General features: G+C 47.1%; 1 protein-coding gene across 1 annotated transcript in view; it reads left to right on the top strand.

The window, feature by feature from the left end:
* Positions 1-1,625: 1,625 nt before the first annotated feature.
* The window catches only part of LOC142767224 (voltage-dependent calcium channel gamma-7 subunit-like), a 71,281-nt gene continuing 46,773 nt past the window's right edge, over positions 1,626-26,133 (top strand). Inside the window, exon 1 of the mRNA XM_075868491.1 lies at positions 1,626-1,833. Coding sequence (XP_075724606.1) covers positions 1,626-1,833 — 208 coding nt within the window. The remainder of the gene's footprint in view (positions 1,834-26,133) is intronic.

Raw genomic sequence — 26,133 nt, 5'->3', positions numbered from 1 at the left:
TCGGCTTAATAATATAGCTCGCTATGATCAGGGTCGCGTTCTTTATGTTGATTTGTGTTAACGGTAGAGCATATAGATCTCAGAAGGGATATCGTTCCAGAGTGCTGATGGGCTGGTTTCTTCCCTTTACTAACTTTCGTCTATTTCATTTTTATTTCGTCTATTCCTTTTCCTCTCCCTAATGCGTAAGCAGGCGTTGCGCCCGGCTAGGGGGCAGTTCTCAGCTTGCTCTCTGCCTTTTTATCTCTGCCCTTCTGTATCTGTGCATGCGAATTGCGTAGCACAGAGGCGGACACAGAACAGAAATGCGACTAGTTGAGCTCTCGTTCCACCTTCGTCATGTCATGTGTTCGTTTATAAGCTACGTTTTCTCTTATCCCGTGCATTCCAACTGCTCGCTGCGTTCTACTAGACCAAACTTTCACTACACCGCGCTGCCCGTCCCTAACTCGGCCACCCTATATCCCAAACACAAACAGGATGCAGCGCTTCTCCCGTCCACGCTGCCGAGCGACCGTGTGCGAGGTGTTGATGGACGAAACGCAGCAGCACGATGCAGGCTAGGAAGATGAAATCGGAGTGGTTCTTTCTACCCCAGAGGGACACGAACGCCCTCTGGAAGCAGCCGAAGGGTAAGCCCTACTGCCACAAAGCAGCTGGGAAACCATTGTTGATATCCATACTGCTACACGTGTCCTCAATGTTCGGTAGCCAGCGGCCGTAGGCGCCCCCCTATGAGTTGCAAAACGGTTAAGTTGTGTGCGATGTGTTGGCGGTGATGACCAACCACTTCAAGTTCTCGTTTAGTCGTTATGCCTATTCAACTGAATAGTTATTCATATAATAAAACGTGTAGAGATAACAATTATAATGTATCTGGTCTATAATTTCATGCCGGTTTGTTAAACTGGTGTCACATTGTGTGGTGCTGATCACGATTGAGCAAGATCCTGAATCAATTCTCAACAATCATAGGCTCCCTACTGTCGTTTGCGTTGTGAAGCCAAACATGATTGAGAAATTTTATACGAATTACGCTGAATAGCGATCAAAAGTGTCTGCTTCAAGGCTGGTGCAAGAGTAAGGAGGTCAAGTCTTCACGACCGGCAGGTGGCGGGACTATCCGTAAACCCCGTAATCCAGGCTCCATCAGGGTACTGCGGATACGGACGGAACGGGTTTGAACGCGGAGAGCGTGGGACTTGCTTGGTTTCGCAATCCCTCGCCGGTGCGATCGAACCCGGGAGGGACGGCGGGAACGGCGGCGGCGGCGCCTTGGTCGACTCTTCTCCGCGGCTAGCGGCCCCTACGAGCCGGCGCGGCCCAGCAACGTCAAGCGGCGTCTCGACGAGCAGCAGCAGCAGCAGGGCTCGTCCGGAGGCGTCGCAGGACGCGGCGCGGTGGCGGCGCGTGGCGCGGATACGGACTGCGCTGCCTCGGCGGTGGATGTTCGGAGCTGCAGTCTCGCGGCCGCCGCGGCTGCTCCGCTGCCGCCCGCCCGCGGCGGTCGCTGGCGACGAGGCAGCTCGACGGGTAGCGTGCTCGCCGAGCCGTTCGCCTGGCCCCTGCATGGCCGCCCCCCCTTGGGCACCAGCGGGGGAGCGGGATCGCCGCGCTCGGCCGCCATGTCTCGCCTCAGCGTGCGAGCGCTACGAGTGCTGACGCCCGCGTCGGCGCTGGCCTCGCTCGTGGCGAACGCCATCGCGCTCTGTTCCAACAGCTGGCTCCACAGCACCGAGCTCATGCCCAACCCGAGCTACAACGGCTCCGGGGACCGCGAGCAGCTAGCCAAGAACACCGTGTCCGGGCTCTGGAAGATCTGCTTCAACGAACGTGAGCTCTCTCTCTCTCTCTCTCTCACATCACCTCCTCTCCCTCGGTCTCCCTCCTCCTTCCGTGAATCCCTTCTTCGCCAGAACTAGTCTCCACAGAATGCGGGCGTGCTAAGACAGTTCGAAGCTGCCGATTTACACTCGCAACAGACGTTCCTTTGCGTGTGGCACGGTACAGGTGTCCACCGACAAGCGGAGCTGGTCACGCAAATGCGATCACGTTTCGCTCTTGAAGGCGGAGCTCAAGCGTCCTCCGAGTGTATGCTTCGTTTGTAGAAACTCTGGTTGTGAAACAAAAGGGGCAAAGAAGACTACTTCCTACGCTGTGGGCTAGCCGTTCTGGAACTTCACCGCTAACTTGAAGTTCACGCAGTGGAATGAGGTCCGCAATGGATGAATACAAAATTGCTTGAGGCCTGTGTTTTTAGATTGATGTGCTCATTAATGAAGGGTAGACCGTTGAAATTTACAGGGCCCTCGACTACGGCGTCCCTCATATCCTGGTCTCGTGACGTCAAACTCCAACTACTCTTTGCCCAACCAACTCGCTCCATTCTTCTTCGAATCCCCTTTTTCCGACAACTAGTTCCCTGAAAAGGGTAATAGAATGTTGCTGCTTTTTTTTTATTCGCTGAATAACGAAGGCAGTGGGCATGAGTTATCCTCCTACTAGGGCTAACCAGATGCGCCTACAGTGATCAGGCTTTGCAATCTTCCTTCACTTTTTTAGTCAAGTCATTCGTCCCTCAACTTTCATTCAATAAAGAAGCATCCTAATGGACAAGTCAAGTTTATTGCATAAGAGCTCATGTAGACTACTCACTTTGTATACACGTAAGATGAATACCTGACTACGCTCACGTTACTTGGGGACCAGGCGCAAAGTGTGGTGCAGAAAAATATATGTTTAAAACGGAGCAGCCCCGATTCGCTAGCATTAACTGCAAACCTCTCAAAAATAAAGGCTGCGAAACACCACAATGTAGAAGGTGGACACGTTCTTCACATTAAAATCCCGAGGTCAGGCTTTACGGTGAAGTGTGCTTGCAATACAGGTCTTCTTTCCACCTTTACGGTAGTCTCCGTAGGAGTGCGTGGGTCACACCCTCTTGCATCTACCTATTAGACACGGACTCGCGTGCACGTAAAAGTAGAAACTGCCCCCTTTTACCAGACTCGACGTTTCCTTTTCTCCCTATGGTTTCGAAATGACGCTAGTGTGTATGAGAGGTCCGTTCCTTCGTGCCTACGCTCTCGGATGCAGTCTTGTGATGAAACTCCCTCTAGAAGATTCCATGATTCCGATACCATTTGCTTTGCCTGACGTGTTGCAGACGCTCAGGAGAGTGTGGAGGCAATAAATGGTACTTCAATGCCTCGTCATCCACTGTACATCTAACTACGAAATGGCACTGGGTGTTGCTGCGTTTAAAGTTTGGCAACGTTTATAATATTCTGCAGCGCATTGTAGCTGGTGTTCTTCCTTATATCGCGAGTCATTTTGCCCCCCAAAAGACCCTTTTTTTCAAGGACAAAGCAACTTGGAGTCTCGGCTTACATGCGCCACAAAAAAAAAAGGGCAATCGCGTCACTCGGCACCGGTTCATACAGTGTGCGTTATGAGTTAAAGGTTCGTCGTTACTGCATAAGACATTCTGTTTGGTTTAGTGGCAGTGTCGGAATCCGTAACTAAATTTATCAAGGCGCTCAAGTTTCTTATCTAAAAACGAGAGAAACAAACGTGCATCTCTACGTAATACTTGGAGTAATGTGTTCGAAACATCTCTTTGTGAAACGAATTTGTGAAGTGACAGTGCGTTAGTGGCGCATTGTTTGCAGATTCTGGGCCTCATCAAGCGTGAGGCCCAAGGGACGCCTTCATGTTCCCCCGTAGTGGAGTACCTACTGCTCTAAATTGTTACCCACTTTTTCTGAACACACAATAAAGTAGTAAAGAGTAAAAATTATGCTGGTGGAAGCACGTTGCATGCTTCCTCGATCCCCATGTTTCACGTTAGTGGAGCGGCCACATTTTCTTTAAAACTTGCTCATTCAGTCGTCACTGAAACGTACTCAGCTCCTTCTACAAATTTCATAGTAACAATCTATACCTTTGTCGATTCTACGCAAATAGCTAACGTATAGCGAGAGAGGGTGGCATGCTTATTAGAATGGTCCAGATAGCCTGGCTCGTCACCTTACATGCTACTTTTGGCGCTGGGTCACGATCATGATACATCACCTTCAGCCGCCCTGTGTACACGCCAACTTCGGAGACGTCTCACTCACCGCGTGTTTTTTAAATAGCTTGAAACGCAGTGTGCGCACCATAGGTTGGCAAAAAATGGGGATCTCGCTCAGACTCGCTAATGAATTATAGTTAGCGCTCACGCAAACTCACCAAACGTTTTTGGAGCCAGATTCACACTCACAAATTTTTTTCTTCAACTGGACTCACTCGGACTCAGTGACCAAAATGTTACTCAACCAGAGAATTGCCGCTCGATCTGAGCGAGTCCGAGGGAGTCGACTCACCAGTATGTTAGTCAAGAATTAGCCTTTTAGACCATGGTGTGAATGTTCTTCAACACCAATATCTCATTTATTCGGTGCTCTTCTTGGCACCCTTTGGCATTCGACCTTCGAACAAGAGTTATGAGTGTTTGCAAACTGGCAAGGACATTTTTTTTCCTCAAACAGATAACAATACAAGATACCTTTATCGAGAACATTCCAGGAGCAGTTGGTGATGGAAGGGGAGAATTCAAGGCACTTCCTAGCGTAATTCATGCGTCTTTTATTCATAAATAATCAGAAGGATGCTGCTTTTAGAATTCGTGTGAGTAGACGGGAGTATAAACGTGAATCTTGGTAAGTCTCACAGTGATGCTGAAAACGAGTCGGCAAACAAAAGTGGAACTTACTCAGACTCACTCAAGAAATAAATCTTGCGCTTTCGATTCACTCGGAATCGCACCCTGCAAAAACTTTTCTCACGCGGACTCACACTCGCGAAAATATTACTCACTCAGACCCAAGACTGCATTTGAGTCTCGGTGAGTTCGAGTGAGTCGACTCATAAGCCGACCTACGGTGTAGGCTACGTGAGTGGACAACTATAGCGCTCATTTAACTTCGTTCTGCTGCTTATTCTTGCAGAGTATTACTTTGCTGGAGGAACGACCACGTTCGACAATTGTGCGACGCACCATGTTCGAGGAACAACGGGAAGAGTATCTGTTTTTATTTGCTTCACATGAATACAACCAAGAAGCAAATTGTGCATGCTTGTATTTTAAGCTTATTGCTTGATTATTTTTCTTAATGAAATACCCTAATGAACTATTAACTTGATGAAACTTATTGAGACTTAATGAATTTAACCTAATGATATACCTAATGCTTGATACTTAATTACATGCCAAATAACATCATCGAAACTCATGCAAAACAGTACATTCCCTCATTTTTTTTTATTTTAATACTGAGAGTGGTATAATCATTCAGCGGAGCGGCAGGCAATCATGCCGCCCGGACTTGGCGCATTTGCAGGACATGATTATGATTCGCGCCTGCAGGGGATATACAATGACAAACACAACATGATATAAAGCGACGCACACATTGCACTATTTGCACAGTTTATCAAACTTTGTTATGGCCTGTGGTCCGCAAGAAAGTCAACAGCAATTTCGTGGTGCGTAACACGCAGGTAGTGCTTTTCCAAGGGCCGAGAGTGTGCGCCTTTTCAAGCTAAAGTACTAAGATATCCGCACTGTTCCCTTTAGTATAGACTTTTTTCCCTTAAATACTGAATAGCAAGGATTCGGCAGAAGACAAAAAAGGAAGCTAACTAATAGACAGAGCGAGTGTTTGTCATGTTTATCAAACTTTTTTTCGTTTTGTAATGCGTCAAAACAACGTATGTCATATTTAATACTACGAAACAACTAGCCCAGAAAGGAATTTTATCGCGACTCGTCTTCCTTTCCATTTTAAGATAAACCACCACAATTCGTGTTATACGTCCTGTATTGGTTCAATTTTCCCGCGAAGCAGTCACGAATACCTTCTCTAACTTTCCGTGTGCTGTCGAATTATCGCAATGTTAACGCTCAATCCTGGGCAAAAGTCCCTTATGCTTGCCACGCGATTGTTATCGTGGTTATGCTGCTTTACTGCTGATCCGAAGGTCGTGGGATTGAATCCCGGCCGCTGCGGCCAAATTTCTACGGAGGCGAAATGCTTGAAGCCCGTGTGCCCATATTTCCGTGCGCCAAAGTTGGCACCGTTTCAAGGCACGGGGCGCTTTCGACTCCCGTCAAATCCGCCGATTTTCGTGAAGCAGAAAAAAAATTGCTCCGTGGAGTGGATCTCGCGACGGATCTGCTCCAGATCTGCCAACGGAACATACAGGGAGAACTCTCAATCCGCCAATGGAATAGACTTACTCCACATGAAGCAGAAAAAAAAAAGTATTACGGGAAGTGCTCCGAATCTGCCAATAGATGGCACCATAAATCAATGTTCGAGTTTTCACCCTTGAATTGTATACGCTGCGCTGTTTCTTGCTTTGCTTGTTTATGGACGAGTTGCATTTGCAGAAACTCACCGGATCCATTGTGTATTTCTCATAAGGCAATTTGAAGGCCGAAGTCGTCTTCCTTTCCTTCTCATTGGACCCTGCCCGCCACTCTTCAAAAGCGTTCTCCATGTAACGTAGTTTTCCGCTGCCTCCGGGATTGAAGGCACCTCACCTGTTTTCGCAATGCCTCGATGATCGGCCCACCCTGCCCACGAGATCATGTCATGGCGTCATTATGTGACGTGTCATCGTGGTGACGTCACACATTTTGACGATCCGTGATGGCTTGGTGATGGGTATACGGTAAAAAGCGACATCACGTGATGCCCTTTCGCGTCTCTTGTTCTCGACGCCACCAAGCGCCGACGGTCAAATTTCGCGTTTCACGAAGCGTCCGAGGCTTTCCATTTTTTTACAGCCTTTTATATTTGTTCTCTAGTGCTGTGCACACTAATGCGAATATTCTTTCATTAATTATCGGTATGCAGTAACTAGGTACACAATAATCAGTAACAACCTCCTAAAGATTGTTCAGGCAACCTTCTTTTATGGGAAAAATGTGGGCAAGCGAAGCTTTGCGTCTGGGTAGCTGACCTTCTACTCTTCTTTCTTTCTATGACACCGCGTCACACTCCCTCTAAACTGTTTCTTTCCTCAAAGCCGGGTATCGAACCCTCACCCACGTGCTCAGCACCTCATTTTCTACAGGAAACAACGATGATAACGCGCTCAGGAAGCAATGAAACGTCGCAAGGTGAAATAGCTCACCTGTTGAAGATTGCTGGAGTTGGTTCGTTGTACTTGAACTGGTACACCGCACTACCGTAAAGATGAAATGTCCGAGTTGACCATTTGGCTTTATCTTAACATAAAGTGTCCCTAATCAGGTCAACTGTCTGTGAATGGGAACTTTCTATGAAGGCGAACTGTCCGTAAATATAAAGGCGACTGAGGGGCTTCGGTAAATTACTTCCTATTTTTAAAGCTATTAATTGAGACGAAAGTAATAAGGACGCAGCAACATTAAAATATGCTTTCTCAAACATTGAGCATGGTTCTTTGCTTTTCGAGCAGCGTATTTGGTATTTCGACCGATAGCTGACTCGCAAATTCTGTCGACAATCGTTCGCAGCTGATTTCGCAAAGAAGCCGATAGATGGCGTAGCTGAAAAACTACGAAATATAGGGTGCCTAATGCACCAACGCCATCGGATGCCTGAGTGCTGTGAAAATGTTTTCAACCGAATCTTCAAATTGCTCGCTTTCACGGGACTACCTACCTACCTACCTTCACGGGATTCGTTTTACGGGACTTCGCACCGAGCAATATGGAGTTTCCCAAGTGCGCAACGTTTGAACCGGTGAGAAGTACGTGAAACACGTTATGTAGGAAGGAAGCAGTTCAGCGTCTTCTTAAGCCCTTTTTCTGTTTCACTCTCCCAGAGTCCAGATCTGATCAAACACTCGCTTAAAAAAATAAAAGAAACTTCAAGTGACTGTTATTCTTTCGTTTTCTTCAGCTCGCAAGGAAAACGCAATAATTCATCGCGTACGTTTCTTCGTGAAGGTGTCTTTCTTTGTACAGCGCCGTCTGCAGACAAAAAAAAAACAACGACAACATAGCAATGTGTTCTGTCTCATTCGCGCTGCTCTTCAGCGCTGTTACGCCAGCCGCCTAAATTGTCGAGCTCCAGAAAGAGAGCTAAAAAAAAAAGCCGTAACAAAATCAATTCCCCGTGCAAAGTGCACAGCGACGTGCTAATTGAATCTGCCTTTTAGGAAGGTGTGGGAAAGAAAGGGCAGTAACGGGACTTGGATATGCAAAGGAGGTGTTACTTCGTTCGGCTTAGATTGCACCAAGTTCCCGCGCCTTGCATATATATATATATATATATATATATATATATATATATATATATATATATATATATATATATATATATATATATATATATATATATATATATATAGTCTAGTAGATCCTCCGTGAGCGGTCACAACGTGGTTTATTTCGACGTTTCGGCCTAGAGTCTGGCCTGATGAAGGCCAGACTCTAGGCCGAAACTAGACTATATGCAACGCTACGGCCACTCAACTACCATGCCTGCCACTCAACCACCATGCCTATATATATATATATATATATATATATCTGTAGAAAGAAACAGTTCATCTTTCAGATGCGAAAGCTCGTAACAAGGAGACGTACTGTGAGCTCAAATGCTAGAAACCAACGGATTATCGTGCGGCTGTGAAAAGTAAAAACAAACGTTCTAAACGGTGAGGAGGTTAGGCATAAGCAGACGGTCTTGAACGTGTGAAAAGTGCCGCATCTTCAGCCGTGACGTGTACACATCATCTACAAAGGCACGTCAGGGTTGGTTGGCAAGCAACTTTATGCACCGCTTGGTTTTTCAAATGGCTTGAAACTCGGTGGACACGTTTGTACAGGCATCCAGAGAGGACGATTCGTGGTATAGTACAACTTCATTGTGCCGCGCAATTCCGTGGCGAATCGCTTTGCTGGAGGCGCCACCACGTTCGACAATTGTTCGATGGGCCACGTTCCTGAACCAACTACAAATGTATTATATTAGAGCGAAAACTGTTGTGAGGTCAGAACACGGGTCACGCGCGGCGCCGTAATTGTCCGCCGCCGCCGCTGGTGTCCGTAACCATTATTCAACGAAAAAAAAAAACTTTGTAAATAAAAACACCAACGACACAATGGGTTTTTAACCCGGGTCCGCAATGTGCCTGCCCAATATTCTACCACTGAGCCACGCCAGTGCTAGGAACTCGGTAAACGAATAGACACTAATGACACAATGGGATTGGAACCCGGATTCGCTGCGTGCCAGTCCAGTATTCTGCCACTGGGCCGCGCCAGTTCTTAGAACTCGTTTCTAAACTGGCCTTTGGCAGGCTTGATGTCGAAGAAGTAATCGCTTTAGTGTGTGTAATAAAGCGTTTTAGAGCAGCAAAATAACAGGCAGGCATCGCACAAAGCGAATTGCGTTATGAGTGGGCCCTCCAATTCTCCAACCAATTATAAAACTTGTTCTTGATCACCTATTAACTGTGGCGCATACCCACTTTCGGCATATTTCTTCATCGTTGTCAGTCACTGCATAAAAATACACAACATTTCAAACAAGTGTGTAGTGGATACCAAGCTTCTACTAAGAATCATGAAGTATAACTGAATGCTGGCCTACTACACAAAATTTATGATTATTTATGGTGCAGTGGTACAAGCACCCAGCGGTGTGCTTGTAGCATTGCAAAGAGTGTTTAGAAAAGCGTCTGAAAGGCCGTTCTTGTAGCGCTGTGACTGTGCTGCACGTTCCACGCAGGCCTGGCGTTTTTTTCTTTTTTCCTCTAAACGAACACAACCAGAATGCTGACTGGGCAAGCGTTTAGAGCATATTATTTGATCTTTTAGACGAAAACTATAATTCTGTACTTTCGTTAAATATACGTCCTAAATTACTCGCTAATTAAAATTAATCACTGAAAGTTGCACAGAAGGACGTATGGCTTTATGGAGATAGATTGAGTGCCTTGTAATTATGCGGCGTGAATTCGACACGTTTTAGACACTGCACCCCATCATAGCTTGCGCCTGACAGGCATAGAATCAAACTTTCTTGTAAAGTGTGAAAGCTATAGAGCTAATCTCGCGGGTGGGATAAGTGTAAACGAACAAAGGATCACGTGCTAGAGCTAACGCGTGGAATCAGGTGGTGCTACTGGAGCGAATGGATGCGTAACAGTCGACTTTTTAAAAAGGAACTCGTTTAGCAGATGCTAAAATGATGGTGAAGGCGCTGCCAAGAAAAATAAGGAAAATGCGTGTTGTGGCTGTGTTAGAATGTGTGCGTTCTCACGTGCAGCGAGGCGCGCTAAGTGAGCGCGAGGGCCTTAAGTGCGAATGCCAATTAAGGAAAACTTGGTTTCTCTAAATGCAAATGAGAGGGCAACCCGGCCGCTGTTCCCTTCGCGATGTGTTCTTTTTTCCTCACGCTGGGTGAAAGTAAGGCGACGCCTGCGTTTTCCGCGCAGAGAGCGCGATGCTGGTTAGTTCGCTCTGGCCGAAACACTCTAAAGACTTATTCTGCCATATTAGTATGGTTAGATTGATATGTGGGGTTTAACGTCCCAAAACCACCATATGATTATAAGAGACGCCGTAGTTGAGGGCTCCGGAAAGTTCGACCACCTGGTATTCTTTAACGTGCATCCAAATCTGAGCACCCGGGCCTACAACATTTCCGCCTCCATCGGAAATGCAGCCGCTGCAGCCGGAATTCGATCCCGCGACCTGCGGGTCAGCAGCCGAGTACCTTAGCTACTATATATAGACCATCGCGGCGGGGCATTAGTATGGTGAGGCTTATACATTTATGTGTATGCTGTGTTGTGTGTGGTACCCCACAGACCTTTTTTCTGCATTTGTACGCTTCTATAGCCGGGAGTCATGCCCTAATGTTATGTTGGAAAGAAATGTTTTCAATTTATTTATTTATTTATTTATTTATTTATTTATTTATTTATTTATTTATTTATTCATTCATTCAATCCTTAAATACAAGGGAGCTCTATCCGGATGTGATCACAATGCTATGGTGCAGGTATTCTCAAACTTTCTGGCATTGGGGAACCCCCATGTCTATTCCAGAGCGGCGTGGAACCTCCAACGTTTCATCTACTTTTAGCACGAGAAAAATCATAATGTTTCGGAGAGTAGAGGCAAAATAATAGAGGCCCGTGTACTGCGCAATATTACTGCACGATAAAAACACCAATTTGTCAAAATTTCTTTATAAAATAACAACTTTCTTGCAAGTTTTCTCGTTGAACTCATAAATTAGGTGAGAACTGTGATAACTGGGATAAAAGGAAAGTGGTTCTTGTTCGTTATCACTGCTCGCGGAACACCGAAATACGCTTCACAGAGCCCCTGGTTTCCATGGAAACCCAATTTGAGAATCCATGCTATGGTCATATGCATAATTAAGTTAGGTGTCTTTCCAGTTAGAGCAGCTTCTTACTTTTGTTGACCTGTATTGTGAGACGAAGCCCTTGAAAAAAAAACTACACTTTTGAAGGCGAAAGATTTATATGCTTCGTCAATCACAAAAATTGAGCGTAGGCGTTTGCGGCGTCAGCGTTCTGCGCCGGCGGCATCAACAAGAGTGATGAAAAAAACATCGTCATCACACAATAAAGTGACCATGTGACTTCATAATGACGACATAAGTCGCCACAACTTGCAACGTCATGGTCACGTGAGATCACACGATGGCGTCATCATCACATAGCATTGTCGCATGGTCAAACGTGGGCCGATCAAGGAGGCTGCATGAAGCGTGGCGAAGTGCGGAAAGCTCGCGATGTCTTCGATCCCGCAGGCGTTTCAAAGCCACGTTTGGTGTAGAAAGCTTTCGAAGGGATGCAGGGCAAGTTAAATACGTCGACAGAAAAGAAATAAAGGAAGATTGACTTCACTTCTATTTCAATTTAGGTGATTGTATATTTTATTTTTTCAGTTTCCGTTCTGAAGTAGGCTTGCATGTTTGTACCTAGAGTGGCCACCGTGATAGAGTACCTCCTACGACCACAACACATCTCCCGGTCTCGCCATTTGCTCGAAGTTGGCGAGTGAGTGAGTGAGTGAGTGAGTGAGTGAGCGAGCGAGCGAGCGAGTGAGTGAGTGAGTGAGTGCATGGAGCGTATGTAGGAGAGCGTGAGAGGGCTAGAAAGCATGCATTTTCTGAGTATCCTTGCTATTTTGGTACGTTGTAAATGCTCACGTATTCAATAACTATACTCCTGGCAACGAAGAGCTCGTTGCAACGCCTTCATACAAGTGGATCTTTGTATTCATCGTCTTATTCGCTGCACTGGAACTTTACAATTAATAATGCAGTTTGGGAAGTTTCCTCAAGGATGGAAACTCGAAAAGAGAATTGATTTGTCCCAGCTAAAATACGGGTTGCAGTAATGCGATTTGCGGGAGTTGTGCGTTTAATTAAGGACAGGGCTGATTCGTGAGTGTTCTTGTTTGTCGCTAGAACGCGTTCAGTAATTATGTGCGCGTTAATAAGGCTCTCTTGCTGCTTATTTTGAGCCGCTTTAGCACACGAAGCGTTCTTTTCCAATACTAGCATTGTGCTCATTAAATCATTCCGTAGCACTGCAGTCTTCGGGAAGCCTTTATCTTCTTGGCGCGGAATGCACGATGACGAAGCTAAAGTTCAGAAGAGAAGCTGGGACAATCAATCTTGCCCGTTGTTCATTGTGCTGTCTTAATTAATCGACGCTGTCTGTTCATTTTTTATCTATCTATCTATCTATCTATCTATCTATCTATCTATCTATCGATCTATCTATACAGGCAGGCAGGTGGACGGACGGGCGGACGGACGGATAGATAGATAGATAGATAGATAGATAGATAGATAGATAGATAGATAGATAGATAGATAGATAGATAGATAGATAGATAGATAGATAGATAGATAGATAGATAGATAGATAGATAGATAGATAGATAGATAGATAGATAGATAGATTGCGCGACCAAAATTGGGAATTCGCAGCTTCACTTGGCCCTAGCACCACGACGGGACATTATTTTCTAACCTGGCGACATTAGCACAAAGATACAGGAAATGCCGTGCAAGGCTTCTAAAACGATAACGAATATGCGGAACAGTCCGTTTTCTTAACTGACAACGCTTTGAAGACGCGTATATCGAGTACCGCTGTTCAATATATCCTTGGTGATGTCATCCTTGTGCGAGATCAGCATTACCCTGTGTCCAGGTGTATATATACGTTGAAAACCTGAGCTATCACTTCGGTTAAATTGTGATCATGGGCGCGCGTTGTCGCGATAGATATGTGCCACTATAGGTGTCAACAGGGGGGGGGGGAGGGGGTATCCACATTTAACGGCGTCTAGCTGCTAAGCACCAACACACATTGTACAGGATCTCGTATACATCGTTACACTATGAGAACTACTTATGTAGAGACACTTTTCACTTTCCTATTATACCGATTCCTATGACCGGAGGATCAGCCAAGTTTTTTTTTGTTCTTTTTGCAAGCATTGGGAGAAACCACAGTTCTGCTATGGAGCAACATTATCCTGGTTCACCAAAATCTGGTTTAGAGTTCAGTTCCTTTGAACATGGGCCACCAAAATTACGTTTGTTACACTGCTTATACCACGGCTTGTTGCTTATAGCAATGCTAACTTTGCTGAAGAGATTTTGAAGGACATCGGCATACATATGACAGATTGCAGACACCTAGACAGTACAGCGCTTCTCTCTAACACTTCACTGTCTACTTCTTTTTAAGCCTTGTCTATCCACTCATAAGCATCTATTCAGCATGGACCTAAACAAACTTGTTGGTCTCGTCATATTGTTCAAAACGTTTTTATACAACTTTTCGTTTAAAAATGTAAGTGGAATCACGTCCCTTAAAAAGAACTGTCCAAGCAGTGCTTCTCAGCCGTCGATTTGTCGGGCACTTTTTGTGTACTGGTCGAAGTTATGGTGCGCCGTTTGGTGGGAAGATGCGAAAAAGAGGGGGAGGGGGGGACTGCGAGACGCGGTGGTTACCGCGTGAAAAGGAAGACAGAACACGTCAAGAAAATGCTTGTGGCTGACGTAGCAGGCTTAGCTTGTATTTCAGGCGTTGGCGCAGCCGAAGTGATCTTGTTCAGAATGTTGCTGCAGTTCCTGGAGCAGGACCTGGAAAGGGGAATAGGTCAAGACTTGACTCCAAAAACTTTTTTTCTTTTGTGGGCCACGGCATCGCGGAACCCCTGAGACGGCTTCACGGAATGCCTAAGCTCCACGGCATCCCATTTGAGAGCAACAGGCGTAGACTTATGTGGAGGCTCGCATGTTGTTTGCGTTAATTTCTGTTTCAGTATAAAGCCGGTATACGCATGTGCACATTTACGTGTGTTGTATTGACATTCCATACCTGAATTTCCGATCTTGTTTTCCTTATAGCGCGGTTGTGTGCCTTGTGTTGAGTCTTGACGGCTGTTGCTCTTTGCGTGTTTTGCTGGTGTTACGACCGGCCCTGGGGAGCCAAGCAGGGAGAGTCTGGGGGAGAACCGGTTCCTGACCTGACGGTGTCGTCCACCCCCACCTCCCCATTCGGGTTCCTCCTCGCCGGGAGAGCTACGGGGTCTGCTGTGCGTTCGTGACCATATTTGGTAACATTTTGGGGCGCCGGGACCATATATGGACCTCGTGTTGGGTTATGCCACTCCTTGTGTTGGGAGAGATGTTTTCCCCTCCCTCGTGGCCGAGGTGCCGGTGACACCGTATTGGCTGACGATGCGGACAAGGCGCCCAGTGTCAACAACGTGGCGCTATAAAATGCCGAAGACGTTTTGTATCGCACGCACTCTCCTCTCTTTGGGTCAGTTGACCACTTCTCCACATGTAAATAAATCTCTGTTGTTCGTTCGGGCGCTTCTTCTCGCTGAATTGTTGGACGATGGATCCTGCGACGGGGCCAGCTACCGAGAACGAGACCGGCAGGACCCGGAGTCCCAACAACTGGATGGCAGCGGCGGGATGCTGATAACCCCGAAAGCGACCACTGGACGGAGTGAACCCGAAGTTCAACAACGGGACGACAGGAGAAGGATTACAAGAGCTCATCGACTTCCAGAGGGAATCGAACGGCACTTCTGAGAGAAGCACGACGCCGGAGACATGACTGCGAACTGGGTGAGTGCCGGCGTTCTACCATTTACCAGGCATTTACTCTATGTGTTAAGTAAAAGCTGGTAGAGAGGGGCTGTCTTGGTCATTAGGTTAACAGGTAACTTGCGTCAGGCAGAAATTGTGTGATAGCTTGGTTAAGCTCTTTCTGTCAGTGGCGTCAAGGTTAACCGTGACAGGGCAGGATTCCGTGTAAGAGCTTTTGAAGCTTTATTTGTAGACTAAGTTAACGGAAAACTTGAGGCAAGGCAGGTATCTAGAGCTGTCGTTGCCGTCAAGGTTAATTAGTTGCAGAACAGGAATCTTTGTGGAACAGAGACAGCGGTACTGGAAGCAGCCATGAATCTGAAATCCCTGCGAAAGTCCATGTTGTTGCTACTTGCCAGGGAGTTGAATCTGGAGGTGTCGGACTCTCAAAGAAAGCCAGAGCTGATAGAGGCGATTCTCGCTTTGGGGGCGGAGGATGACGAGCTGTCAGAATGTGTCGAGGAGATTCAGGAGAGGCAAGCGGCCGAGGCCGAAAGAAAGGCGGCCGAGGCCGAAAGGAAAGCGGCAGAAGCTGAGGTAGATAAGATGCGAAAGCACGAGCTTGAAATGAAGCGCCTCGAGCTAGAGATTAGCCATAATAGTAGAACAGGAGGCAGCGAGGCATCCGGTACAGCAGAGCGGGTCAGGTTCAAAATGACGGACCTAATGAGATCGTACAAGCTAGGGGAGGACATTGGGCTGTTCCTCGTCAACTTTGAGAGAACTTGTGAAAGGCAAGGTTTCAGCCAGGATACATGGTCTCAACGCTTGTTGTCCCTACTTCCGGGGGAGGCCTCAGAAGTAATCGCGCGCCTCACGAAAGAGGAGGTTGACGAGTACAGTGAGGTAAAGTCGAGCCTTCTCAAGAAATACAGGTTGTCAGCGGAAGGTTTCAGACAAAAATTTCGCAACGCCGTAAAAGAGAGCAATGATTCATACCCGGAGTTTGCTTACAAGTTAATGGCCAACATGGGGGAGTGGCTGAAAGAGGCAAAGGCGTATGGGAATCATGACAAGGTGCTCGAGTGTATCGGTCTGGAACAATTCTATCAAAGGTTACCAGAAAAAGTGAGGTTCTGGGTTCAGGATAGACCAGACGTGAACACCGTAACAAAAGCCGCAGAGCTCGCTGAAGAATTCGTTACGCGCCGCGCCCTCGGGGCAAACAGCGAGCCTAAAAGGGAAAAATTCCTACGGCCGAATAAGGCGCCGTTTAGAAAACAACCGACAAGTCTCGCACAAAAGGGTGAGGAAAACAATTCATCTAACCATGGGGCGTCGGCAGAGGCAAGCAAAAGGAAATTTGAGGCGAGAAAACCGGCTGCTTGTTTCAATTGCCACGAAACAGGGCACTTCGCGAAAGACTGCCCGAAAGAAAAGGTGGCCTTTTTATCTATAAATGAAGCCGACGAGAACATGAAGTTGTTAGAGCCCTATATGTACGACCTTACCGTGAACGGCAAGCAGTGTCGGGTTCTTAGAGACTCCGCAGCCACTATGGACGTAGTTCATCCGTCTTTTGTTCAGTCCGGACAGTATTCAGGAGACTGTGCCTGGATTAGACAAGCCGTAGAAGCAAACAGTCAGTGCCTTCCCGTAGCTAAAGTTGTCCTTAAAGGCCCATTTGGAACATTGGAAACAGAAGCCGCGGTATCACCATATCTACCCCCTCAGTATCCTTACTTATTTTCAAATAAGTCAGATCAAATGCTGAAGGAGAAAGGTCTAACGTTGGGAGAAGGCATAGTGCAGGCACTGACTAGATCAAAGGCACGTGCGCTGGCTGCGAGAGCAACATTCACTGAGGCAAACAAGCCTCAAATCGACAACGGGCCTGGTTGCGAGTTGGACACCACGGAAACAAATCGACTTGTGCGAGAACAGGCTGCAGAAGCCGTAGTCGCGGAGGCAACCATTCCTAAAGGCGACGTTGAACCTCCTCCCGAATCGGAAGGGGTCAATTACGCCTCGTTGACGGAGCAAATAGAGAATGCCATTGCTCCCAAGCCGATTCCTGGTAGTACAGAGGATAGCACAGAGGGTGACACATTCCAGGTACTAGGAACTACAAAAGAGTTGTGTGTCATGCCAACTTCGGATAATTTCAGTCGGCTGCTGCAGGTGAGCCCCGCTTCATTAATAACCGAACAAAAGGGTGACCCAACGCTTAAGCAATTCCAGGACAGTTCGAAAGAGGGAATCGCCAAACGAAATGTGAGATTCCAAGAGAGGAGCGGCATACTCTATCGAAAATATCTAGATAGGCGAGGAGTAGAATTTGACCAGGTAGTCGTACCTCAGGCGTATCGACAGGATTTGCTTAGTTTGGTGCATGGAGAATCATGGTCAGGCCACTTAGGCGTAAAGAAGACGAAAAATCGTCTCTTACAGGAATACTACTGGCCTGGATGCTTTAAAGATGTAGAGAGGTTTGTAAAATCTTGCGATGTGTGTCAGCGAGTGGGTAAGCCGGGAGATAAGGCGAAATTTCCAATGAAGCTGGTACCCGTAATCACGGAACCCTTTCGTCGGTTGGTAATCGACACAGTAGGTCCTTTGCCCAAGACAACTTCAGGCGACCGTCACATCCTGACCTTAATCTGCCCAGCTACTAAATTTCCAGAGGCGGTCCCGCTAAAAGAGCTAAGTTCCGTCGAAGTAGTGAACGCACTTCTGTCCGTGTTTGCCCGGGTAGGCTTTCCTGCCGAGATACAATCAGACCAGGGCACCATTTTCACGAGTGCCTTAACGACAACCTTTCTAGAGCGGTGTGGCGTGAAATTATTGCATAGTTCAGTGTACCATCCGCAGTCGAACTCGATAGAAAAGCTTCACTCCGTGATGAAGCGAGTGTTAAGAGCCTTATGTTTTGAACGAAAAACTGACTGGGAAAGGTGCTTACCTGCAACGATGTTTGCACTAAGAACTGCACCACATGAGACAACAGGGTTTACGCCAGCGGAACTTGTTTACGGCCGCAGACTGCGGTCTCCTCTTCGTATGCTGAGAGAGTCGTGGGAAGGTCAGGGTGATGATCCTGTAGTAGTGGAATATGTCCTCACCTTATTGGATCGTCTAACAACAGCCCAAGAACTGACCGAGAGTGCGATGACCAAAGCACAGCAGAAGGCTAAGCTTTACTACGATCGGACCGCTAAAGCACGACACTTTGCTGTAGGAGACAGGGTCATGTGGTTGAGGCCCTCCCAAAAGAATAAGCTTGAAGTGCAATGGGTCGGCCCGGCCGAGATTACTCGAAAATTGTCTGACACCAACTATGTGGTAAAATTATCAGGAAGTCGTAAGGCACACCAGGTGTATCATAGCAACTTACTCAAACCCTACAAAGAGAGGGAAGCCATCGTGAACATGACTTTAAATGTTCCGGAAGAGGTTCCGGCAGAAATTCCTGAATTAGCTCCAGAATCGGACGAAGTCCCGATCGAGAAAAGAGTTGAGGATTTAGTGTCAAAGTCACAGCTGACAACGAAGCAGAAGCAGGAATTGCGTGGTCTTTTGACCGAGTTTCAGGACAGATTTGTAAGCGAGCCAGGCCGGACGTCCGTCCTCACTCATGACATAGAGCTTACCTCGTCGGAACCGGTAAGATCTAAGACGTATCGGGTGTCACCTCGTCGGCTTGAGCTAATAAAAGCAGAGGTTAACAGGATGCTGGAATTGGGCGTGATTGAGCCGTGTGAAAGTGATTACACTTCCCCGTTAATTCTTGTGGAGGTACCCGGCAAAGATCCGCGTCCTTGCGTAGACTATCGTAAGTTAAACCTCATCACCAAGGATCAGACATACCCAATTCCCCACATTGAGGAACGCGTCGAGAGGGTAAGCAGCGCGCAATTTATCTCAACGCTAGACCGAGTGAGAGGTTACTGGCAGGTGCCGCTCACCGAGAGGGCGAGCCGGTATGCTGCATTTATTTCACCATTGGGGACATTCCGCCCTAAAGTGTTGAGTTTCGGCCTAAAGAACGCGCCTTACTGTTTTTCAAACTTAATGGATAAGGTTTTGCGGGGTCAAGAGGACTTCGCATTGCCTTACTTGGACGACGTCGCCGTGTATTCCTCGTCCTGGCCAGAACACTTGGCGCATTTGAGAGCAGTACTGACACGCCTACGCGAAGCAGGTTTAACGGTAAAGGCGCCCAAGTGTCAGCTAGCACAAGCAGAGGTACTCTATCTCGGGCATGTTATCGGTCGAGGGCATCGCCGTCCCTCTGAAATGAAAGTGGCAGCTATCCGAGACTTTCCCCAACCCCGAACGAAAACCGATATTCGGGCTTTTCTTGGAATAGCTGGTTACTATCGTAAGTACATCCCTAGATATTCCGACATTGCCAGCACTCTTACTGACGCGTTGCGCAAGACCGAGCCCAAATGGTCGACTGGGATGAGGAGAAAGAAAAGGCTTTCCACGTTTTGAAAGCGGCCTTGTCGAGCCAACCTTTGCTTAGTTCACCGGACTACTCGAGGCCTTTCATAGTCCAATGCGACGCTAGTGATAGAGGCATGGGGGCAGTTCTTAGTCAAAGGGATGAGGGGGATCAAGAGCATCCCGTCCTATATGTTAGCCGGAAACTCACCCTTCGCGAGCAGGTTTACAGCGCTAGCGAAAAGGAATGTGCGTGCTTGGTTTGGGCAGTCCAGAAACTGGCTTGTTATATTGCCGGAAGCAAGTTCATTGTGGAAGTGGACCACTGTCCTCTCACCTGGCTACAGACCATGTCCTCTAAGAACGGCCGCCTGCTGCGTTGGAGCCTCGTGTTGCAACAATATACGTTTGAAATACGCTACAAAAAGGGTGTACTCCATGGCAACGCTGATGGCTTAAGTCGATGCCCCTGACGCGAGAGGATGTCTCGAGAACTCTGGCATTTTTTTTTCCTGACCTAGACAAGAGCTAGTGATTGTTTTTTTTTACTCTTTTAGGTGTACTTGTTTGAAAACGTTGAAGACACGGCTATCCAGGGTTTCGGGTTCGGTGTGCTTCCAGTGTTATTGTTTTGTGTCACCTTAAAGTGTGAGTAACATTTTGAATAAATTGTGTATTTCCTTTAATATCAGTTAAAGGGGAAAATTGCCTGGTGGAGTTTGGCGGAATTGTCCGGCGCTCACCGGCTGAGTAGTTGTGTTTTCATGTGCGTATGTGACGTCTGTTGAGCCCTCAATGAAGCAGGTGTTGCCCTCTACTTCATCAAAGACGGTCGTCACCAAACCGACTGCCGGCGCTGATCTCTCCGGACAGTGGCTGCAAACCTCAGCCCATCGAGATCTTCACCCCCCCCCCCCCCCGCGCGAGAGACTGTTACGACCGGCCCTGGGGAGCCAAGCAGGGAGAGTCTGGGGGAGAACCGGTTCCTGACCTGACGGTGTCGTCCACCCCCACCTCCCCATTTGGGTTCCTCCTCGCCGGGAGAGCTACGGGGTCTGCTGTGCGTTCGTGACCATATTTGGTAACATTTTGGGGCGCCGGGACCATATATGGACCTCGTGTTGGGTTATGCCACTCATTGTGTTGGGAGAGATGTTTTCCCCTCCCTCGTGGCCGAGGTGCCGGTGACACCGTATTGGCTGACGATGCGGACAAGGCGCCCAGTGTCAACAACGTGGCGCTATAAAATGCCGAAGACGTTTTGTATCGCACGCACTCTCCTCTCTTTGGGTCAGTTGACCACTTCTCCACATGTAAATAAATCTCTGTTGTTCGTTCGGGCGCTTCTTCTCGCTGAATTGTTGGACGATGGATCCTGCGACGGGGCCAGCTACCGAGAACGAGACCGGCAGGACCCGGAGTCCCAACACTGGCTTCACATAGTATCCCGCTTCTCGTCTGTCCTTCTCTCGTGAACGTTCGTTGTAAGATGGTTCGTAAGACGTTTTCTTGCTTGACACGAACTGGAAAAAGAAAAGACTCGTAATGTAATGCTTTCCATCAAAAAACAACCTAACCATCCTTTGCTCCGGCAGAGATGACCGAAGCACCAGCGCACGCGTACCTTCTTACGGTAACATTTCAAATATTTGTTTATTCACATCCAAGTACTTCCTTCCAGCAACACATTGAATTTTCGTTTATTCCCATCCAAGCATGATACACCGTATCACCGCATCAAACGCCTGCCTACGTAATCAATCACACGGTAACTATACGAGAGGACTGCCGCTAGGGGACGTACCGGACCACACCGGCTCTGGCGAGTGGCTCACGTTTTTTTTTTTCCTTCTTCCACGCGGTACGTGTGTCCCCGGTGGCGCTTCTAGATGTGATCAGAACAAAAAAAAAAGAATGAATAAAAAGAAGTACGACGACGTAGCACGTACCCTCCGAGCTGTTACTCGCCAAGCAGAGACACGGACACGAAACGAAGATAAAAAGAAGAAGATGGTGAGACAGGAAGGGACTAGAGAGGAGAGAAGATTAGGCGAAGCGCCATCTGGAAGTAATGAGCAGTGACACGAGAGCGGCCTCGAAGCTGGCGTTCGCGCCAGCGCTCGACGCGTTTCGTCTCCCGAAAAGAAGGAACCCCGAAGCGAAAGCCAGCATCCCCTGGCTGGAAGACGAGATATAGGCTCGCAACCGGTACCGCCCTAATTCTGTGCAGCATTGCGCGAGCTATCCTTACAGGGTAATACGATCATACACCGGAGAGTTTCGCTAGTTAACCCATTACGAAGTTTCGTTTTGAGTGAATCTTTGGTGTGAGCTAGTTGGTTGTAGATGCGCATACATCGAAACGTGGACTAGAATGGGACAAAGGAGCGAAGAGGAAGGAACACTATCAGCAATGTTTTTGAGCTCGTCTGCTTCGGACCTAGATGTCTTCATTTGAAGTTCCTCGAACTGCGACCTACATTTCATCATTGTAAAGTCACTTCAATATAGAGCACCTCTTCAACCCCGGAAATCTCGCTGAACTTGATACCCGACAAAACTTGAAAGTATCAATACGGATCGCCCTTCTGGAGAGTGTGCATATAATTGTACAGCCTCATTTTGAAGAATTCGTCCGAGCGAAGCTAAGCGAACCGTGCGAAGTTCTCGAAGGAGTGTTTCTCTTGTACCCCGCATGACTAATGTGCGTTCGCATCGAGCCTAGCCTTCTCCACACTAAACCTGCTTGATGGAGAAAATGCTAATGCTTAGAGGAGGCCCTCGAAAAAAAAAACAGAACACGTTGAAAGTGACAATACGGAGCCCGCAACCCTTAAAGAATTATACACACCTAGTATATTACACGCTATGAAGCTGCGTTCAGGGCAAGGCCTTGGTTTGAGCTAGTTAGTCATACACAGTCATGCAAACATCTGCACACGAAGGTAAAAACACTGCAGTGTTCTATTAAGTGCCTATTTGCAGTGTTCTATCAAGAGCGGAGAATTTTAGCGGCGCAGGCTGTAGCATGCAGTCGTCGCCAGTTGGCGTAACGAAGGCGAAACCACACACAGCATAGCCATCCGAGCGCGTGCTCGAGCCAAAGAGAAGTCTGCTTCCTGTTGTTTGGCGAGGTCCTTGATAATCATATTAAGCGCAGAGCACTTTAAATAAGAGAAATATTTAAAAACAGAAAAGAGGCAGCAAGCGTTAAATGGAAGGAGATGGGAAGAAAAATTGAAATGAAGAGCAAAAAAGGCATCGAAACTGGAAAATACAAAAAGAAGGCAGAGAGGGAGAAAAAAGAGAAAAAAATTAAGGTTTCGTGAAGCTGTATCCTACTCTTCATCCTACAGTCATTACAACGTAGAGCAACTCTCATTGTAGAAGATGATGACGAACACTGTCTTATAGAACTTGGTACACGACCGAACTCTAAGGGATCAATACGGATCGCCTGTGCGGAGGGGTAATTAGATGAGCTCATTTCGATGAACCTATCCGCGCGAAGCGGGAAAGGAGCGTCTCTTTTGTTTTGTCGACGCCTAACTCACTTCGAATCTCGGTTTGCGTGCGTTGGGAAAAACATGTCTTTAGAAAAACGCGACAAAGACGACGAAAAGACGCTTTAACTTCACGGGCGCAAGCGGCTTCACAACTGAAGCTTCATTCAAAATCACAGAACACACACGTACACTAGCGTGGTTATACACAAGAAAGCCTATGATCAGCAAGACGAAGAACCAAAAAGAAGTTATCCATTAGCGTACAAGAGTTCTTTGTCGTGCAGCGCAATCGAAGAAGAGTTGATAGATAACTCGCCCTACTGCGAATCTGATTTGATGGGAAAAGCTTCAAAGACAATCTAGAGAAAAGAACCGAATTCATCGAAGGTGCCGATACTCAACCGTAATACTCAAACAGTTTATCTGAAGCTTGACGTAGCTTGCAACTGAACAATATGTGGCGCATATTGTCAAATTTCGGAAAGCTTTCGCACGTTTGTTTTTCTACTTATGCTAGATGATGTCGTGACGCGACTGGAATTACTTGACTGATAAATTAGTATGTATAAACGTCAATATTGTTCATCACCTTCGCGATGTAGGCTAACACCAGTGAGCATTACGTGACACACCCCGTTTCTCACGCAAGTTCAATTTTTTTTATTTACACTGCTGCATCACTTGCTGCCATTTTCTTGGCGCGTTTAAGCTCCAAGAAACCTTGTTTTGAAGTTCATGGAGCTGAAAATTATACTTCGTCATACTAGAGTCACTACAACCTCTGACCTTCTATAACGCCTGAAGCTGTACTGAACTCGATACGCAAAAGAACTTGGAGCTATTGATACGGATCGCCTTTTTCGAGGGTTCGCATGTAATTCTAGAGCCTCATTCTGATGAATATACTCGAGTGAAGTTAAGCGAGTCGTGCAAGGTGCTCGAGGAAGCGTTTCTTGTGTATCGCTCATACGCAATGTGCGCTCACTTCCAATCTCGTTGTTTTTAAGCTCCGTGCGTCTGATGGAAAAGAGAAGCTTTGACGGTGTCTTCGAACGGAACAGCGACCACGTTGAAGATACGAAGCCGTAATCCTTAAAAGAAATTCTGGATCACGTACTCGTCGAATGAAGGAAGAAAAAGTTTTTATTGGGCGAGCTGGTTTGGGTGCTTTACGGGTCCGAGGGCTACTGAATGGCCTTCACATTGCGCGTACGTGTCAAGACTACGCAGAACATTATGTAACATAGGCCATGAACACGAAGAAAATGTAGTCACTTATGCTTTCTCGTTGACGCTCAAGAGAAGTCGCGACGCGACTGGGATTTCTAATCTGATGAATTAGTTTGAATGTTACTAACTATAATAAAGGATCCCGCTGACGGACCGCGCCGGAGCACACGATGGCCTGGGAAGCCGTAGGAGGAGGGCTTGTAGCAGATGCAGTGGTCATGACAGCAGGTAGAGTCCGGCTCTTACATCAACTATATTAAAGAACTGAGACAGTCAAAACTGTTATTCGAGACCAGGTAGGAGCGTAGGCCTAGCTAGCGAAATCAGCGACAGTCCGGGCCGAGCGTCTCGTGCCTAGCACTGACAATGTGTTTGCCGAGATTTGCATGACCCACTACATTCATCATTACACTAACGGAGACCATACCATCATGAACTGGCGCCAGTCAGCTTTACGCGATTTAATCTGTCTCTTAAGTTTGTTCTAAATGAGCGAGCGGGAAAAAGTCTGTATCGCGGAAAAGGCGAAGATGAACAGCAAGGTTTGAGCAGGAATCAAACCCGGGCATTTGGTTGGGCGCGTGAGCGTTCTATCACAGATCCGCGTCACTGCTTGAAACTGCTTTGAAAGGACTAGTCAGGCTGGGCAAAGTATCGCTTCAACGGACGTCGTATTGTGAGGCAGAAGCGTAGACTTGTAAAAGATGTCACTGCTTGTGAATCGCGCGAATAGTGAGGGGTGCAAAGGAGCGCCTATTGCAAAATCGTTAAGCCAAATTAATCATAATCGCCACCTGCCATATAGCGTCTACAACGAGTGTCCCTGTGTCGGTGAGCTTATTGCATTATATTTGCGTAATGGGAAGTTTTACTGCTTTTTCTAACTCCAGGTAACTATACCCCTCTCGACAACTTTCGTTCGTATTTTTGGTTCCCAGCGCAAGAAAGTTCGACTTAAGCCACACGATGTTTGACATGACGCAGATGTCCGAATTCCAGAGACAGAAAGAAACTCGTGCTGAAACGAAACTGTCGCACCTCTACGGGCAAGTGGTTGGCGTATAGGCCGTCCATCAATTGGGAGTCTTCTCGCCGCCACCGTTACGTTTGCCGTTTATTATCTCATTGATTGTATGTGGACTCGGGCTCTCCAGCTCACCGCCATCGCTTCGCAGCCATCCGTTGAGCTTTCTTCCCCAGTGGACGAGGGGTGGATGTTCTCCCAATATCTGTGACGCATTCCCGTTTACGATGATGATTGTTCTCGGGATCGGCTTCCGCGGAACAATTTTCTAGACAGCTATGCTGTTAAAAGCACGGCTGCATCCCAGAGCTACGCTATAGCTCTAAAACGAAGCTTTTAGAGCTCACGTTTATAAGAAGTGCTTCAGGTCTGCTTTGCGTACCGGTGCAGGACGAAAGGGGCAGCTTGAAGTTATGTCCGTGTTACAGGCGAATCTCGAAGGCTCGCCGGTAACGTGGGTGTGTGTCGTTTTCACTATCAGACGCCCTCTATTTCGTTGGTTGTCGGCTGAAGAAGGTGTGAAGAGAGAAAGAAAGTTATAGTCAAGAAAAAAAAACAGAAAAATGAAACAGAATAATAAAAAAGAAGTTTTTGTAGGAAGGTCCGGCATGCGCACGCCAGGTTTTGCTTTCCTCCATCTTTTCAAATAGAACAAAATATCCCCAATATTTTTTTTTTGCTGAAGAGTCAGAATTCTCCAGCTATTTCGAAGAGTTTTTCAAATTATTTTGAACTATTCTCGAAGTTTTCCGTAAACCTCGGCAGAAAAGATCTTTTT

Source organism: Rhipicephalus microplus, chromosome 7 (assembly GCF_043290135.1).
Source record: "Rhipicephalus microplus isolate Deutch F79 chromosome 7, USDA_Rmic, whole genome shotgun sequence".
NCBI lineage: Eukaryota > Metazoa > Arthropoda > Arachnida > Ixodida > Ixodidae > Rhipicephalus > Rhipicephalus microplus.
Note: the sequence above shows the minus strand (reverse complement) of the source record. Positions and strands in the feature narration are given on the sequence as shown.